Source organism: Rhinoraja longicauda, chromosome 18 (genome assembly GCF_053455715.1).
Source record: "Rhinoraja longicauda isolate Sanriku21f chromosome 18, sRhiLon1.1, whole genome shotgun sequence".
Classification (NCBI taxonomy): Eukaryota; Metazoa; Chordata; class Chondrichthyes; order Rajiformes; family Arhynchobatidae; genus Rhinoraja; species Rhinoraja longicauda.
Genome location: NC_135970.1, coordinates 41166426 through 41184743, shown reverse-complemented (window position 1 = coordinate 41184743; position 18318 = coordinate 41166426). Strand labels below are relative to the sequence as shown.

The window sequence follows — 18318 nt, the reverse complement described above, 5'->3', positions numbered from 1 at the left end:
TTGATCTTGCTGGGGAAGGTACAGAGTAGATTTACTAAGCTGTTGCCAAGACTGGAAAACTTTAGCAATGAGGTAAACTGGGAAAAGCTAAGGTTGGTTTCTGTGAAACAACGAAAGCAGAGGAGAGACTTAATGAGACAAAAATTAAAAGGGGCCAAAAAAAGAGTATCAAAGGACCAATTTACCCAGGCAGCGGTGTCAAACAAAGGGCATTAATATAAAATAATTGGTGTGAAGTATTAAAGGGAAGACACCATATCAATGGGACTAGGTTGCAGGGAAATATGGGGGGGAATGGAATTGACAGGATTGCCCTGGGAGCAGCCACACAGTTGATGCAGCCGAAGTCTAGAACTTGCTATCTGAAAGAGTGTTAATGACAGGAACCATCGTCCCATTTAAAAATACTGGGATTGTTTTTTTGAAAATACCATGATCTATCAGCCTCGAGACCTGGTTGGTGTCCAAAGCTTGATCGAACATTTTCTGAAAGGTGACACAATTGCTCTTTTGTGACAGGTACAGACATGATGGGCCAAATGGCTTTGTCCTGTTCATGAATTTTCTATGACTCCATAATGTTGTTGGTAACATGGGGGAATGCTGCATAGAACTGAATGCCTTTCAGAAATCAGTGAAGTGCGGTCATAGTCATTTTGTATTTCCCTGCAACATGAAAGGAGACCACTCAGCCCATCAATTGTGTAGCTGCTCCAGGGCAAACCTGTCAATGCCATTCCACCACTTGTTTCACTGCAACCTATTCTCTCTCACATGGACGTCAGCCCCACCCTTTCTCTGCTCATGCACTTCCATTAGGGTCCTTTTGCAATGGCCAAGTATCTGACCAGCTGACACATATGTAGAGTGTGAGTGAAAACCAGAACCCCTAATGAAAACCCTTGCAGTTACATGCAGAATGTGCAAACTCCACACAGGCAGCACCAGAAGTCAGGATAGAACCGGTGTAGCAGGATTTGAGACAGCGACACTACCTGCTGCATCATTGTGCCATCCATTTGCACCAATCATTGGTACAATCCATCCATTTGGTACCATCTATATACTGAAACTCTCATTTCTTTGTTTGTTTCTTCCTGAACTACAGCCAAAACGGTACACGATAGCGCGACAATTTTAGACCCACCTTACTCACCGTCATCCCTTTGGTGCAAATGGAAGAAGCTAAAATTGAAATCGATGTTATATTTTAAAAGTTATTCACATTTTAAAGTTTAAATCTACCTCCTAGGGAGGGAGGGGGGGAGGGAGGGAGGAGGGAGGATAAGGGGGGGTTAAGGGAGATGGAGTGGAGGGTCTATGTGGGGGGAGGGGAGGGGGGAGGAGAGGGTGCTGCATCAATACAGGAGAGGTTTGGGCCCAACGTGTCCACTTAGTCTAGTTTTGATTAAATACTCAAAGGTTCTCTCCAACCGAATGAAGGCACTCATGCAACTGACTTTAAATAACCAAAGCGTTGGCCAATTCTATTCATATCTCTAATCTAGGTGGCTGGTTTGCAATTTTCCCATCAACTTTACAGGAAACTATTGTTTATTATTCAACACCAACTAAATGTTATCATAAAGTTCTCTGCACCAGTGTGAACCCAAGGACTTGCACAGATAGAATCCTATAAAGTGGTTCTGCCGCATCCAGTCATCAGTATATTGGGCAAGTAAATCATTGACATGGAGGAAGGTCCAAATTCATCTGTGGTGAAGCCCAGCATGCGAATACCAAAGATGAGGCTGAATTATTTGCAGCTATTTTCAGGAAGAATCCCAGAATAGATGATCAATCATTACTTCATACTCCAAAATCCAGCCTTGCACAAGATAGCCTTTAGCCAATTTGATTGTTGCTGCATGATATCAAGAATCATTATGACAACATTGGATGTAATATTGTTTGCCATTATATTTACTTGGCCGTTTGTTTCAACAACCAACTGTGCCCTTCTGATTAAGAGGAGTGTGACTCTTTACCTCTACTCTATCAGCGTGACAGTTTGACAATCATTTTTGGGAAACAGCACAAACGAGCAAGAAAATGTGTTCAAGGTGATGGGTCAGCATGATACATGGAGATGCTGTAGAGCATTTCTACAGCAAAAAGAAAATCCTGAAACACCACTGCAGAACAAGGAACCAAACAAATTCAAAATGTCCGAGATGCATTAACACCCATGTAAGGATTATGAGATTGGTGCAATTATTACAGGGATTATTGTAGATAATAGATCATGGATATTTATAATGTAGTGCTAGATCAGCTATGGCATGTAAATTTTAATTTCTCATTGACACTATTAATGTGAGACGCTGCATTGGTCAATATCAGAGGAAATGTAGGTAGTGTACTGTTGAGATTATTTTCATTCTGCATCTCTTTTGATACCCATTCTAAATTTTAAAAATCATGCATGAATACACTAGTATACCATCTCTATTTCTGACAATTGTATGGTACAAATTGCCTCCTTTATGAACCATGTCAAAACTGACAAAACCCATTTTAAAGGGGGCCTCGTGTTAGACAAATGGCTTTTTTGATCAACTTAACCTATATTTGAACTTGCAGATGAAATAACAGTTTTCTAATTTATTGTTGCCAACTACTTTTAGTGTCTGTTCATTTTGAACAAAAAATGTTTCTCCAAGATTAACATGGATTAGCAGACCTCCCAACCCTTCCAAATTTGGCGGAAAGTTTCCGCTTTCTTATTTCATTTCCGCCATTCCGATTTCGCCTCACATTTTTCGGCAAAACACATGCCTCGCCGCTCGCCTGGCCCCTCACCTCACCTCACCTCACCCCGCCCTGCCGCTGGCCACTGGCCTCACCCTGTCACTCGCCCTGCCACTGGCCACTGGCTTGGCCTCGCCTCGCCTCGCTGTGTAGCATGAGGCCTGTTGATGTTGAGAGGGGATGGGGTGGGTAAATGGGGGGGTTGTTGGGGTGCTGAGGAGGGGCAGGGGAGGGGGAGGGGAGGTGGGAGTGGGGGTCGGGGGGTCATTATGAACATTGGATTGAATGATATGTCTCCTTAAGTAGTTAAATCAAAGAGAGCATTAACCCCATTAATGGTACAGACAGCACGAAAATTGGTAGCATAGTAAATAATGAAGGAGGTGGTCTAAAGCTACATCGGGGACATAGATCAGCTGGAAAGTGGAACGGAGCAGTGGCAGATAGAATTAATCCAGATAAGTATGAGGCAATCGACTCTGGGAAATTAAACTGGTAGGACATGTAGATTAAATGGCAGGGACCAAGGGAACAGTAACTTAGAGAGGGATCTTGGAGTCCCGAGCTCCCTGAAGGTATCAACACTAGTGGGTAGGGTAGTGAAAGGGCATTTGGAATGCTTGCCTTCATAGGCTGAGGCATACGATATCACTGTTCAGACACCGTGCTGTTGCTGGAGAAAACATTGATTAGACAGCTCTTAGATTATTGTGTACATTTCTGGTTCACTCGAGGAAGGCAATAGCTATAGAGAGAGTGCTGAAGTAATTCACCAGGATGTTGCCTCAAGTGAAGGCCTGGAGTTCTAAGAAGAGATTCGAAGGCTGGGTTTATTCTTGTCAGGATGTAGGCTAAAGGGGTGACATGATAGAGGTTTATAAAATTATGAGAGACATTGATAGAATAGATGGTAGACTCGGTTTTCCTAAGGCAGGGTAATCTAGAACCAGAGGGCACAGGATTAAGATGAGAGAGGAAAATTATAGAGGATCTCAAGGGAATTTGTCTCACGTAGAAGATGGTAAATATCTGGAACGAGCTGCCAGCGTAGGTGGTGAAAGCGGATACAATTACAGGTTTTGAGAAGTGTTTGGACAGGTCCTTGGATAGGAAAGGCATGGTGGGCTGCAAAGCATCGGGATTGGCATGGACAAGAGAAATCTGAGTAAACAAGCAGCAGAAAAAAAATTATAGAATTGTTCAAAAAGAAGAAGGCCGTTCGGAATTTACCAGCAAAAATAGAACTAAACTATTCTCCATCCAAGTTGTTCCTCCATATCTTGTGGGTTTGGCTCTTCAAATGCTTATCCATGCACCTTTTGCAATATGTTGAGGGTTTCTGCATCCGCCACCTTTTCAAACACTGAGTTCCAGACCATTTTTGCAGAAGGTCCTTTATCCTCCTATGATTATATGTAATACTAGACCAAGTGGACCCATTGAGCCACTTGTAATCTATACCCATTGAGCCACTCCTGCATCGGTGCAGCACTCTCTCTTCCCCCCCCCCCCTCTTTCCCCCCTTCCCTCCCCCCACCCCCCTCCCCCTCCCTCCCCCCTTCCCCTCCCCCCACTCTATCCTCCTCAACCCCCCTTATCCTCCCCCCCTCCCCCTCTCGCCCTAGGAGATAGATTTAAAATTTTAAATGTGAATAACTTAAAAAATATAACACCGATTTCAATGAAACTTCTTCCATTAGCACCAAAGGGTCGACGGTGAGTAAGATGGGCCTAAAATTGTCGAGCTATCATGTACTGTTTTGTCTGTAGTTCAGGAATAAACAAACAAACAAACTTGAGTTTTAGTGTATAGATTACAAGTCATCTGGCAGTGTCAAATGTCTGGTCATAATTTGCTGACTTTTTAACACAATAATAATTGTAGGCGCTGTGAGTTTATCATTGCATTTCCAATTATTTCCGAGCCATTTAGTGTATCAATGTTACCTGGATTTCTTTACCATCTCTAGTCTTTATCTATCTCTTGCCACACATTTTCAATGACAGAGAGGAGTTTAGAGTTTGTTCGTTAGCTTGATGCAGTAACTTGTTACTAGAGACTTCAATTCTTGAAACAGCTCGTTCACAATTTCAACTGTTTGATAATGTAAGAAGCAAAATCATGTCTTATTTTTTCTTTAGTTTAAAATATGGGAAGTGCTGCATTTAAATAGAAAAAAAAATATTTCTGACTTTGGCATCGTAAAGCTAAGGTACTTGTGGCACTTTTATAATTTATTTGCTAAATGTATTCTGATTTGCAAAATATGTGGATTCAGCGTTAATGCAACAGTGCTGTTTAAACATGATTTTAAAGATCCCATCTCCTCGCACTTATCTGCCTTGCTAAAGTTCAGCTTGCCAACAAGAAGGTTGGGAATCTTACTGTCGACATCCTGTCAAAAAATGTGGGGCTTCAGCATTTCAGTCCAACCTATTAAAACTGAAAGCACCATTTACATGCATTTTCTGCAGTGTTTTACACTGCCTTCCTGTCTTCATTCTACCTCTGGGTAAAATCCAGCTCTGCTGAAAACATTTAAATTAGACAGACTGCTAAAGGGCTGTTTGGGATTTTTTTTCTTCTTCGCATGTCTCTGAAACTCAAACATAGTCCTGTGTCCTTTAACCTGCACAACAGAATTTGTCTTCGTACCTTTGGGCTGCTGACCTCCAAAATGAAAATGAATGACTACCAGGAACTGGTGTGATTTTTGTTTTCATTCATTATTGTGTAGTGTATTAACTTTTATTTTTTGGTAAATCTAAAGGTAGCAGAGAATTCTTGATAGCTCATTAAATGTTTAATCAATGCTATGGGCATTAAGTATAATCCATCAAGTTTCTCCATCAGGGTTTCTAAAGTGTGACAGGACTTCGATAAAGCACTATGAAATTGTTCAGGTGCAGGTAAAGAACATAGATTTTTACTTAAGTTATTGTTTTCCTGTTTTTAAATAGTTCTCCGGGCTCAGAATCATAAATGCTCATCAAAAGGTCCCCACACTGCTACATTAGAGTTCCTATTATTGATAGAAAAGATAAACTAGTTGTGCTTCTTTGTAACTAATGGAACCGTGTGGAAACAATGGGAGAGTAACTGCAGTGGGTAGCAGTTGTGCTATGAGAACATCTTACACGGTGGCACAGCGGTAGAGTTGCTGCCTTACAGCAAATGCAGCGCCGGAGACTCAGGTTCGATCCTGACAACGGGCGCCGTCTGTACGGAGTTTGTACGTTCTACCCGTGACCTGCGTGGGTTTTCTCCGAGATCTTCGGTTTCCTCCCACACTCCAAAGACGTACAGGTATGTAGGTTAATTGGCTGGGCAAATGTAAAAATTGTCCCTAGTGGGTGTAGGATAGTGTTAGTGTGCGGGGATCGCTGGGCGGCGCGGACCCGGTGGGCTGAAGGGCCTGTTTCTGCGCTGTATCTCTAAATCTAAAAATCTAAATCTACTTCTCCTTTTAGACTACAGACTTTAGAAATGCTGTGCGGAAACATGCCCTTCAGCCCACCGAGACCACATGGACCAGCGATCACCTCGTACACTAGCACTATCCTTCACTAGGAACAAATTATTTTTCACCGAAGCCAATTAACCTAAGAACCCGTACGTCTTTGGAATGTGGGAAGAAACTGGGGCACCTGGAGAAAACACATGAGGTCACAGGGAGAACATGCAAACTTCATACAGGCAGCACCCGTAGTCAGGATCGAATCCTAGTATCTGGTGCTGTAAGGCAGCAACTCCACTCCTGTGCCTCCCCATAACAAGAAGTCCTTGTTCACTGCTTGTATTCAAAACAACGTGCCACCCTTTGAATCGTAGCATCTTCATACTTAAGGAGTAGCATGCTTCTAGAATAATTGTTTTCTGCCTTTTGCAAATGACTGATATTTATGAAATGGAACGGTGGCCTACATGGCAGTTAGGATGGCTTGAAAACATAATGCAATGTGAGAGAGACAACTATTTAGTTTTTCAATTACATGTTTAAGATCAAACAGTATGTTGGGACCTTGGTGGTTTTATATTTAGCCTCTGATTACCTCAAAGTCCACAGCTCCCTGAAAGTGGCACCACATGTGTTCAGGATAGTGAATGGGACATTTGGAATGTTTTCCTTTTAGGCTAAGGCACTGGATATAAATGATTGGATGTCACGTTGCAGCTGTGCAAAACATTGGTTAGATCGCACATCGAGTATTGTGTACAGTTCTGGTTGCCACACTATACTAGCAATAAAGAAAATGCAGAAGAGATTCACCTGGATGTTCCTGGAATGCAGGGCTATAGTTATTGCAGAGACTGGGTATATACTTGCTGGAATGTTGGACGTCAGGGGTGACATAATGCAGCAAAAACAAAATCATTTTACTTTCGAAGAAATTCATTGCCAAGGCGTAAATCACAATTGTAAAATGGTTTGTCTTTTGGTACATGTAAAGAGTCGAGAACAGTGGATGATTTTGATTCTCCCATAATCTGCTTAGTTAATAACCCAAAGAATCATCTCTGCCTTAAGCATTTCATGGAAAAGTTGTACATTTGAAAATATCTGGTCACAAGAAAACATGGTGAATGATTCTAACATGACGGTTTAACTGCAAGAGATAAATTCATTAGACTTTGTTATCTTAATGGACATATGAAGTAGACATTTGAAAGAAGAAAACATTTGAGAGCATTTATACACCGATGAGCCAAAACATTATGACCACTGACAGATGAAGTGAATCACATTGATTATCTTGTTACAATGGCACCTATCAAGGGGTAGGATATATTCGGCAGCAGGTGAACAGTCAGTTCTTGAAGTTGATGTGTTGGATGTAGGAGAAATGGGCAGGAGTAAAGACCTGAGCGACTTTGACAAGGGCCATATTGTTATGGCCAGACGACTGGGTCAGAGCATCTCTGAAACGGCAAGGCTTGTGGGGTACTGCTAAAGGATCTGCTGCTAATGTTTTGGTGCCAGATGCCACAGGACACCTTCAGGGGTCTTGTAGAGTCCATGCCTCGGCGGGTCGGCACTGTTTTGGCGGCACACGGAGGACCAACAGCATATTAGGCAGGTGGTCATAATGTTTTGGCTCATCGGTGTATAATTGATGAACTTATGTGATTTGATTGAACTCAATGTAATGCAAGGATGTTTTAATACCTTATTCGTAGTAAAAACGCCAATGCAACTTTTCTCTCAAGCATCGAAGGCTGAGGGGAGGCCTGATAGAGGTATATAAAATTATGAGATGCTTTGGTAGGGGAGATAGTCAGATACTTTCTTGTGAGTTCAGCATTGCTTTCTTTTATCTTGCCTCCTCACTATGAATGCAATAGTTCAGTCTGAAGAAGGGTCTCGACCCGAAACGTCTCCCATTCCTTCTCTCCTGAGATGCTGCCTGACCTGCTGAGTTCCTCCAGCATTTTGTGAATGAATGTAATAGTTCCTCATTTCCAACAAGAAGAATTTCAATATTCAACCAATTATTTTGTGACAAAACTCTGATCGCAGATTGTCTGGAATAAAATTAACAGAATGGGTTGTCAAAGTTGGATGTACAGAGAACTGCAGATGCTGGGAATCTGTTGCAAAACAAAAAGGAGAGCATCGAGCGGAAATCAGAGGGTCGGGCAGCATTTGTGGAGGTCTATGCCAGTCGAATCCTTCTTCTAAACTAAAAGAGCAGAGGATAATTAGCGAATATAAAGATGTGGGGAACGGGTGAGGCAAAAGCCAGTGGCCTGGATACAGGTGAGAGCGTTGCTTGGCAGATAATGGTCAGGTGGGGGAGTGAAGGTAGAGATGGCACAGAAGCTGTGAGGTGATAAACGGAGAACAAATCCCTGCATATTCTGGAATCTGCAACCAAAGGAAGGAGAAAATTGCATTTAATGAGGGTGGTGTAGGAGGGAACTGCAGATGCTGGTTTAAACCGAAGATAGACACAAAAAGCTGGAGTAACTCGGAGGGGCAGGCAGCAACTCTGGAGAGAAGGAATGGGTGACGCTTCGGGTCGTGACCCTTCTTCAGAGGGTGGTGACTGTTGGGAACAGTAAACCGTGGGGACCAATGGAGGAGGGGGAAAGGAAATCAAGTGAGGGAATTGTCTGGGAATGGAGAAAATAGAAATAGGTATTGCAGCAACACGCCCAAAAGCAGCAAGCTCCCACACATGGTTCCGCTTTTGTCATGTGAACTGGGCAATATTTATTCGTCAGCATATAAGGCGGATTCTATTGCTGTTTATCTTTTTTGAGAGAGCAGTAGAGACCTTGGTTTAGGGACAGCACAGTGAACAAGACTTCAAACCTGGGCAATGCAGTGAAATGTCTGTCTAGATTTTTGTACTCAAGTTTCTAGAGTAAAACCTTTGACATTCTGGCTCAGAGCCAAGAATTCTACCAAATGAGCAAAAACTGGCATGTTCCTTCATGAGATTCCCTATCTTGGCTGAATCTATACTGATAATCCGATATATACTAGACACAAAATGCTAGAGTAACTCAGCGGGACAGACAACATCTCTGGAGAGAAGGAATGGGTGACGTTTCGGGTCGAGACCCTTCTTCAGACTGAGCTTTGTCTAAATGGATAACGCTGAATCAAAGCAGCATGTATATTTAAAATAAATTCTTGCTGATATTACATTTTTTGCAGTTGTATCTATTCCAGAATAACGCAGGTCCAGAAATTATGCAGAATACAACTGGAAAGAAAAGTCCCAAAGGGTAATAGTGAATTCTGGAGCTATTTAAAATCAATTGTCACTTAATACTCTTGTAGTTTGAATAGTATCTGGCACAATCCTACTTCAGCTCTTCTTTAGTAAGTACTTACAGAAAGAATGTTAAACAAGTAACCTGAAGCAAGAGAGTGTATTTGAAGGGTTACAAGTTCAGGTATTACGCTTGACTGACTTTCCAAATAAGCCAAGATGCTGCTGGCCTTTGCTTATTACTCAGGTCCTAGAATTCAAGTAGTTTCTGGAAAACAGCATTTCACCATGTGAACTTGCAGCAGGTTTTACAGTTCGTCATCTGGTTTGCTTATTCTGTTGCATAACCGAGTAATGTTTCAGAGAATGATGCATAGGCAGGAGTATACATCTGGCGGTATTGTACCTGAGCCACTGAGATGGGTGGCACAGATCATATATCCTACCTATCACAGAGCAATGAAAAGACAATAGACAATAGGCAATAAACAATACGTGCAGGAGTGGGCCATTCGGCCCTTCGCCCCAGCACCGCCATTCAATGTGATCATGGCTGATCATTCACAATCAGTAACCCGTTCCTGCCTTTTGGCCATTTGGCCTACCGTGACCGTGCTGGCTGTCAAATAGTTATCTATATTAACCCCATTTCCCAGCCTGTAGTCTTTATTTCTTACCATTTCAATTGCTCATCTAGACACTAACGTGCTGTGTGAGAATCTGTCTCTATCACCCCATATCCCAGATTTCAACCACCCTTTGGATGTAGAAATAAATGCTTTCTCAAATCCCCTCTGAAGCCCCTACCCCTTTTCTTAAACCTTTACTAAACCTAGGAATCTCATATACTTTCCGAACCATCTGATTTACCTGTGCTGCTATCTTCAGAAATTATAGGGTCATAAAGCTAGGGAACAGACCCTTCGGCCCAACTCATCCATGCTGATCAAGATGCCCCATCCACGTTTGGCCATTTCCCCGCACCTGGCCCAGTTCTCTCTAAACCGTCCATATCCGTGTGCCTGCCCAAAAGTCTTTTAAATATTGTTATTGTGCCTGCGTCAACTTCTCACAAGGTGTTCCATATACCCACCAACCTCTGTGTGAAAAAGTGGCCCCTCAGGTTCCCTCTCACCTTAAACCTATGCCCTTAAGTTCTTGATTCCTTGAACATATACACCAAGATCCTTGCGTTCCTTGGTAGTTCCTTAGAATCCATATATTCACTGTTATTAGTCTTATTGGCCCTCCCAAAATGCATCATCTCACATTTTCAGGATGAAATGCTGTCTGCCATTGCTTTGCCCATCTTCCCTTTGGCAGTGTCATTCTATTGGTGAACACTGTTCCCCTCACAGTCAAGTTTCATGTTGTCTGTAAACATACAAATCATACTTCCTGTGATGCATCCAAATATTAAGGTTACAAACTGCAACTGTTCCAGCACCTAACTGTGCTCTATAGCACTGTTCCCAAGCTTCCAATAGCAAGAATAAACCTCTACCATCAAACCTCCACCCAAAGTCTCCTACCAAAACCCAAATATGAACCCAGTTTACTAAATGTTCTTAGATTCAATGGACCCTTTACCGTTCAGACCAGTTTCCCCACTTAGGTCTTTGCCGGAGGTCTTCTTCGCCCAAATCAACCTCACTAACCTTATCGATTCACTTAATTACTGCAAAAACCTCAGTCAAGTTTGTTGGACACAATCTCCCCTGAACAAAGTCATGTGGACTATCCTCAATTTATCCCTGCTGCTCCAAGTGCAAATTAATCTTGTCCTGTATTATTAAATAAGATACTCTTATACAGAAAGCTGTTATATTTGTTTGTTGTTCCAAGTGTGTTAATTGTTCCCAGTTGTTCAAGTATTTACTACTTGTTGCACATAATTATAAAGTTTGTAAATCGCCACGCTTAGTGGAGTTAGCAAGACACCAATTGTGCTCTATTTTATGCTTTAGAATTGGCCATAGGAAGCAAAGTTTTGTCTAAGCCTGCTCCTCCATGCTCATTAAACATGCCAGTGAACTGCGACCACTCACAAGCAAAAACATATCATATTCAAAATAGTGATTTTCAGGTTGTAACCAGTAACATCACAATAATAATACAAAATACGATAGGAAGAGGCGAATAAGAAAGTCTCTAAAACATTAGCATTTCTCCACTATGAGAATTCTTTACCACAGGAAACAGACGATTGACCGACATCTACTACAAACCTACTGACTCCCATAGCCATCTCGACTACACTTCTTCCCACCCTGCTTCCTGTAAAGACTCTATCCCCTACTCCCAATTCCTCCGTCTATGCCACATCTGCGCCCAGGATGAGGTGTTCCATACCAGGGTATCGGAGATGTCCTCATTCTTTAGGAAACAGGGGTTCCCCTCTTCCATTATAGATGAGGCTCTCACTAGGGTCTCCTCGATATCCCGCAGCTCCGCTCTTGCTCCCCCTCACCCCATTCGTAACAAGGACAGAGTCCCCCTTGTCCTCACCTGCCACCCCATCAGCCATCGCATACAACAAATAATCCTCCAACATTTTCGCCACCTCCAACGGGATCCCATTACTGGCCACATCTTCCCATCTCCACCCCTTTCTGCTTTCCACAGAGACCTCTGGTCAACTCGTCCCTTCCCACCCAAATCAACCCCTCCCCAGGTACTTTCCCCTGTAACCGCAGTAGATGCAACACCTGTCCATTTACCGCCCTTCCTTGACTCCAACCAAGGACCCAAACTGTCTTTCCAGGGATGCAGAGGTTCACCTGCACCTCCTCCAACCTCATCTACTGTATCCAATGTTCCAGGTGTCAAGTTCTCTACATCGGCGAGACCAACCGCAGGCTTGGCGATCGTTTCACTGAACACCTCCGCTCAGTCTGTCTTAACCTACCTGATCTCCCGGTGGCTCAGCACTTCAACTCCCCCTCCCATTCCCAATCTGACCTTTCTGTCCTGGGCCTCCTCCATTGTCAGAGTGAGGCCCAGTGCGAATTGGAGGAACAGCACCTCATATTTCGCTTGGGTAGTTTACACCCCAGCGGTATGAACATTGACTTCTCTAACTTCAAATAGCCCTTGCTTTCTCTCTCCATCCCCTCCCCCTTCCCAGTTCTCCCATTAGTCTTACCATCTGACTTCATTCTATCTTTGTCCTGCCCCCTCCCCTGACATCAGTCTGAAGAAGGGTCTCGATCCAAAACGTCACCCATTCCTTCTCTCCAACCCATTCCTTCGCTCCAGAGATGTTGCCTGACCCGCTGAGTTACACCAGCATTTTGTGTCTACCTTAGAATTCTTTGCCAATTGAGCGGAGTGTGGTTGCATTTTAAAGTCTAACTGATGCTGAAAGTACCGTTGAGTGGCATAAATTATGGAATGTTACACCACAGAAGAAATCTTTTTAGTCCCTCGGCTGTGTGTCAGCTATGAGTGGAGCAATCCCATTAGTCGCAAATTATTTTTCCTCGAATACCTACCCTGTTGAAATCCCTGTTTGATTGGTATGACTCTCTGCATAAATGATATGTGGCTCTCATCCCTCTAGTAACCTGTGGGCAGAACTTTAAATCCATGCCACTGGCCCTCAAACCATTCACTTTCCTCTGTTTGCCTCATCTAAACCAATCACCATTATATTACCTCCAACAAATCTACTTTGCTTCAAGGAAATAATGCCAACTATTCCGATCTCACCTTTTATCTCAAATCTCCCATCCCTGGGATCAATGCAGTGAATCTTTTCTGCATCCTCTTCACATCTCCATATTTTTCCAAGAATGTGGTGTGCGGAATTGGATGTGATATTCCAGTCATTGCTTTAATTTCTGTGTTAGACGGGTTCTATGGATGAATCCTAGTTTTCCCTGTGCTTTACTAATCACTAGCTAAACATGCCCTATCACCAGCTAAAACAAAATGTGTTCAACCATGTTTTTCTGTTCCTGCACCACCCTTGGGAACTTGATACATAGTCTGTGAATACAGATTTCGATTGTAACCTATTTTTTAAGCTATTTGGAGTCATGGGCAACTGCCGAGACTATTCCAATCTGATTTTTCTCCCCCACTTCTTCAGGGAGCTTCACGCAATGGATACTCCCCTAATGTGGCTGAGGTTGAGTACCACGGATCAGAAGCGGAGATTGATTAGTAAGGGCATCTTATCGAAACGTATAAGATTATTAAGGGGTTGGACACGTTAGAGGCAGGAAACATGTTCCCAATGTTGGGGGAGTCCAGAACAAGGGGCCACAGTTTAAGAATAAGGGGTAGGCCATTTAGAACTGAGATGAGGAAGAACCTTTTCAGTCAGAGTTGTGAATCTGTGGAATTCTCTGCCTCAGAAGGCAGTGGAGGCAAATTCTCTGAATGCATTCAAGAGAGAGCTAGATAGAGCTCTTAAGGATAGCGGAGTCAAGGGGTATGGGGAGAAGGCAGGAACGGGGTACTGATTGAGAATGATCAGCCATGATCACGTTGAATGGTGGTGCTGGCTCGAAGGGCCGAATGGCCTACTCCTGCACCTATTGTCTATTGGCATCAAAGGCTACGGTCAAGGGAGAAGGTGGGAGAATGGGGTTGAGAGGGCAAAATAGATCAGCCATGATCGAATGGCAGAGTAGACTCGATGGGCCGAATGGTCAAACTCTGTGTTCTTATGGTGTTATCAGCAGCTGATCCAAGAGTCAGCGACTCGTATCTCAAGTATTTCATTGCATATATACAGGTAGAAATTGGGAGTCTTGTTTCATTTGAACGTTGGTGACTGAAAGTGTATGTAAAGGTACACGTGAGCCCCAGGCTCCTGTGGTGAACTTTGTCATTTGAACTGAACTCTAATTAGAACAAATAAGCTGTCCAACTGCAATACTGGACCTTGGTTGGCTATATATTATAAATAGTTAGTTATGGGTATTATGTCACCATTGTAAGCTGATATTGAGACATAGTGATGAAATTGATAGGTTTGTGATGTGTGAGCTCCTGTCATGCCATGCAAGTCAAGTAATATATTTTGGCTCATGCCTTGAGGCTGGAAGTCAAGTGATCTTGAAGATAACCACTTGTCAAGTAGCTGTCTTTGTGTTTTTTTGTAAACAGAAAATGCTTGGAATTCAAACAATGAGTACGTGCGTGCCTATACTTTTATTGAGCTTAAGATAAAAATCAATGTTCAGGGACTAGCATTCCTCCCTCCATTTGTGATGCTTAGAGGAAGCTCAGAAAATCAAGTATATTCATTGGATTCACCAACTAATTACCGGCCTGTTCAGGATTTAGGGTGCGAGTGATGTGGCATGATTGCCTACCACTGCCAGAGGGGTTGGACCTGATCAAGTCAACCAATAGTTTTTAAGGCGTGTAATACTTTTTATTATTGTATTTTGTGTTGGTAAACTTGTTATTTTTTGGACAGAAATTATGAAGCAAGCGTGCTCTGTGCAAATGTGGAAGAATGAAGCAATGGACACTGCTTTGACTATTTATTTGGAAGTGTATTTTCTTTACGGCGATGTGTATAGAATAGAATAGAATAGAATGGCCTTTATTGTCATCCAAAAACATGTTTTTGGACGAAATTATGTTACCCACAGTCAACAATGAGAGGCAATAAAAAAGAAAGCAATAAAACACACAATCTCAAAACCAACATAAAACAAAAAACATCCATCACAGTGAGTCTCCTCCAGTCACCTCCTCACTTTATATATAGGCTTTATACTCGTGGGTATCAGCCTAATGCCGTGTGAAGCCGAGTTATACCATATTTTTCACATCCATCTAGATGCAAAGGCAATCTAGCTATGCAGAGGTGTACTCACTGAAAATATTTAATACCAGCGAGGCAGGGATAAACCAGGCGTAGCCTGGAGCATTGCTGAATTTTAAAATCTAGAAACTTCTCAATTTATATCAATGTTGTCATTTCCGGTAAACCAGAATTTATAATTTTTTATATTGCGTTCACTGTTCTACAAGTACGGAAATGTACAACTACGGTTTGCTGGCAGCCGATTGAACCAACCAAGCATTTATTGGTTATGGCAGGTCTATCACAAAGAAAGTAGTTATGGCAGCACTTTGAATTGTTCTATAAATATCACAAAAGGAATTTTGGCTCAGCTGCCATTTTTCTCCACTGCAGTATTGGTATCTTCATAAAAGCCTCTACTTTCTTCAATCAAAACATTGTTAAGACCCACCTCTTTTGATCAAGCTTTTGGCCAGCCGCCTTAGCATCACCTTCCAGCCAAGTCACATTTTTTTTAGATGGAATATGTTGCATCTTAGGACAAGTTACTGCAAAGAAAGTGCTGCATAATTAAAATTGATCTTTTGTGTTAATATTCTATACCATCACCATTTGATAACACTGATGTTATTGTAAGAAACATTTTTTTAAATGTTGGATACATTGAGTGGTAGGGAGAAACCTTTTTGTCAGAATCGCTCATTTGTAAGCATTGATAGAGTAATAAAGCTGTACAGCACGGAAACAGGCCCTTCAGCCCACCTTGTGCATGCTGGCCAAGTCAGCATATTCGACTAGTCCCATTTGCTGCATTTGGTCCATAACTCTTTAAACCCATCAGAACCTTAAAAGAAGAGTGGAGTTGGGGAAAGTAGTGTGGAGTGGTAGTGGGAGAAGATGTGACAGTGTCATTATGCTGAAGGTAGCAGGAACTATGTACTTTGAATGTGGAAAAGATTGGAGAAAATAATGAGGACAAATGGAACCCTATGTTGCTCCTGATCAAGGAAGAAGGGAGAAGGGCAGAAAAGTGCTGAAAATGAAAATGAGTTGAAAATCTTGTGAACTATGGTGGAGAAAAAGAAGACTTATTGGTAGGCATATTGGGAAAGGTGTTATGATCAGTCTACGTGACATCTTTCAGTGACTTTTGGTCTTCATGCTATCACAGATATTCCCTTTGACCCCTCCCTTCTTTGAAACTTTCTAACATTTCCTAGTTCTGGTGAAACAGGTGCAACACAACCAAGTGTGAGGCATAGATTTGTGTGAACATTGGGTGAGTTTGTGCCCACCTTATACCGCAGATGAAGACACAAAGTTATTCCGTGTTCAAAAGGAAGATTGGTGAATGGCTTGGACAGTAAATCGTTCCCTTCCGCTCCAAGTCACTGCCTGCCTCTTACTCAGTCATTGACAAAGATGCATGTCATCTGTCAGTCCTCACAGGTGGGAATTATGGGGTGATTCGAATGAATGAATGGTATAAATATGAACCGATTTGAATTGCTGCATGCTCTGTTATGCAGCATTAAGATTTTGTGCTTCATTTTTTCGCATGGGGTTTAAAATGTTCATGGTACCATGAATGATTAATTTAGGATCTGCTAAGCCACAAGATTTCATTGCAGAAATGTCCTGCTGTGACTCAGTCGACAATAAACTCACCTCTCAAACTGGAAGGTCCACATCCCCTTCCAGAGGTTTGAACAGATGATCTCAGCTCATACCAGCAAACCACTGTAATCACTCTGCAATGTTAGATAGTCCTTTCTTCCCTCTCAAGCAAATGTCAAAGATCCCGCAGCATAACTGGAAGATGAATGTGATTTCCCAGGAGTGACTCAACTGACGCACATGTAGTCATGGGACCTTAAAGCATAAAGATTCACTGGAATATTTCCCCCCTTAAAACGATGACTGCACTTCAAATATACATTGGTTCTAAGCAAGTGAAATGCAGTGTGCAACTGCAAATCATTATTAGAAAGTGCCATTGATTTTGTTGTTTGACGTCAACTTTTCTGGAAAGAATTGAAATAATCATTGATTTTTCTCTGCAATTCAGATTTTTATTGTTATTGTGGTAATTTATCTAAGATTGCCTTAGCAGATTTTAAATAGTCTTTTTCTTCCTTTCTCTCGTTTTAACAGAGACTGCATTTGCCTCCAGACTTGTCAGACACAGTGAGCCGATCAAGCAAACAAGATGTGGCAGAATCAGCCAAACTGCTGAGCTCAGGATGTGGTGGTGTAGCCAGCGGCAATAAGCACCTGGACTTCTAGTGACTTTTGTTGAGCCATTTCACTCTGTATTCTCATCATATGTAAAGTGTTATTATAAATCATTGGTGTATAAATAAAAGCAATAAATGTTATTGTCTGGTTCATTAGTAAACACATTCTCTCCATCACCTGGCACACATCGCAGTGATAATGAGTTGACCATGTGGAGGATTTTATCAAATAAAACTCCCTCTTATTTACAAGTGAATCAAAATCAGGCCATAAAATATTTATTTGTGGTCAGAGGACAGAAAATTGCAAAGGCAGCCAGGTTGGATTAGTTGAATTTCAATATGTACAGGATTTTGCAAACCTTTGTCCATGCATTTTGAAGAAACAACATCTTTGTCTTTGCACATATACCCATTGCTATTCATTCTTAGCAAGGAGGATTCTAAGAGATGTGACAAGCTGCTACTTCATTTCAGGTTCTTAAGGAACTATTTATAAACATGTGTTAATAACTAAATTAAAAAGAAATAAATGTGCAATAAACTCAATCCATTTAGAGCTTCCCAGCACAATGTAAACTTTCTGTCAAGAGAAAACTAATTGAATTCTTACTGACAACAACTTCTACTCTTAACATAAAGGTTCAAGATATGTTGTGGGAATATTATCAGGCAATACATAACAGCAAGCCACTGAAGGAAATGATAGGAATAATGAGACAAATGTTGGTCAAAGACATAGGTTTTAAGAAGAGCTATGAAAGTAGGAGAGACCAAGATGTTCAAGGAGGGAATTATTGAGTGTAAAGGTCAGGTAGTAGACCCGTCTCCAGAAAT

General features: G+C 42.0%; 1 protein-coding gene across 4 annotated transcripts in view; it reads left to right on the top strand.

Moving 5' to 3' along the window:
• The window catches only part of elp4 (elongator acetyltransferase complex subunit 4), a 177522-nt gene extending 159910 nt beyond the window's left edge, over positions 1 to 17612 (top strand). For all 4 annotated transcript variants that reach the window (XM_078414876.1, XM_078414877.1, XM_078414875.1 and 1 more), the window contains one exon: positions 17399 to 17612. In XM_078414876.1, the coding sequence (XP_078271002.1) occupies positions 17399 to 17530 (132 nt within the window). In that variant the 3' untranslated portion in view covers positions 17531 to 17612. The remainder of the gene's footprint in view (positions 1 to 17398) is intronic.
• The last annotated feature ends 706 nt before the right edge of the window (positions 17613 to 18318 follow it).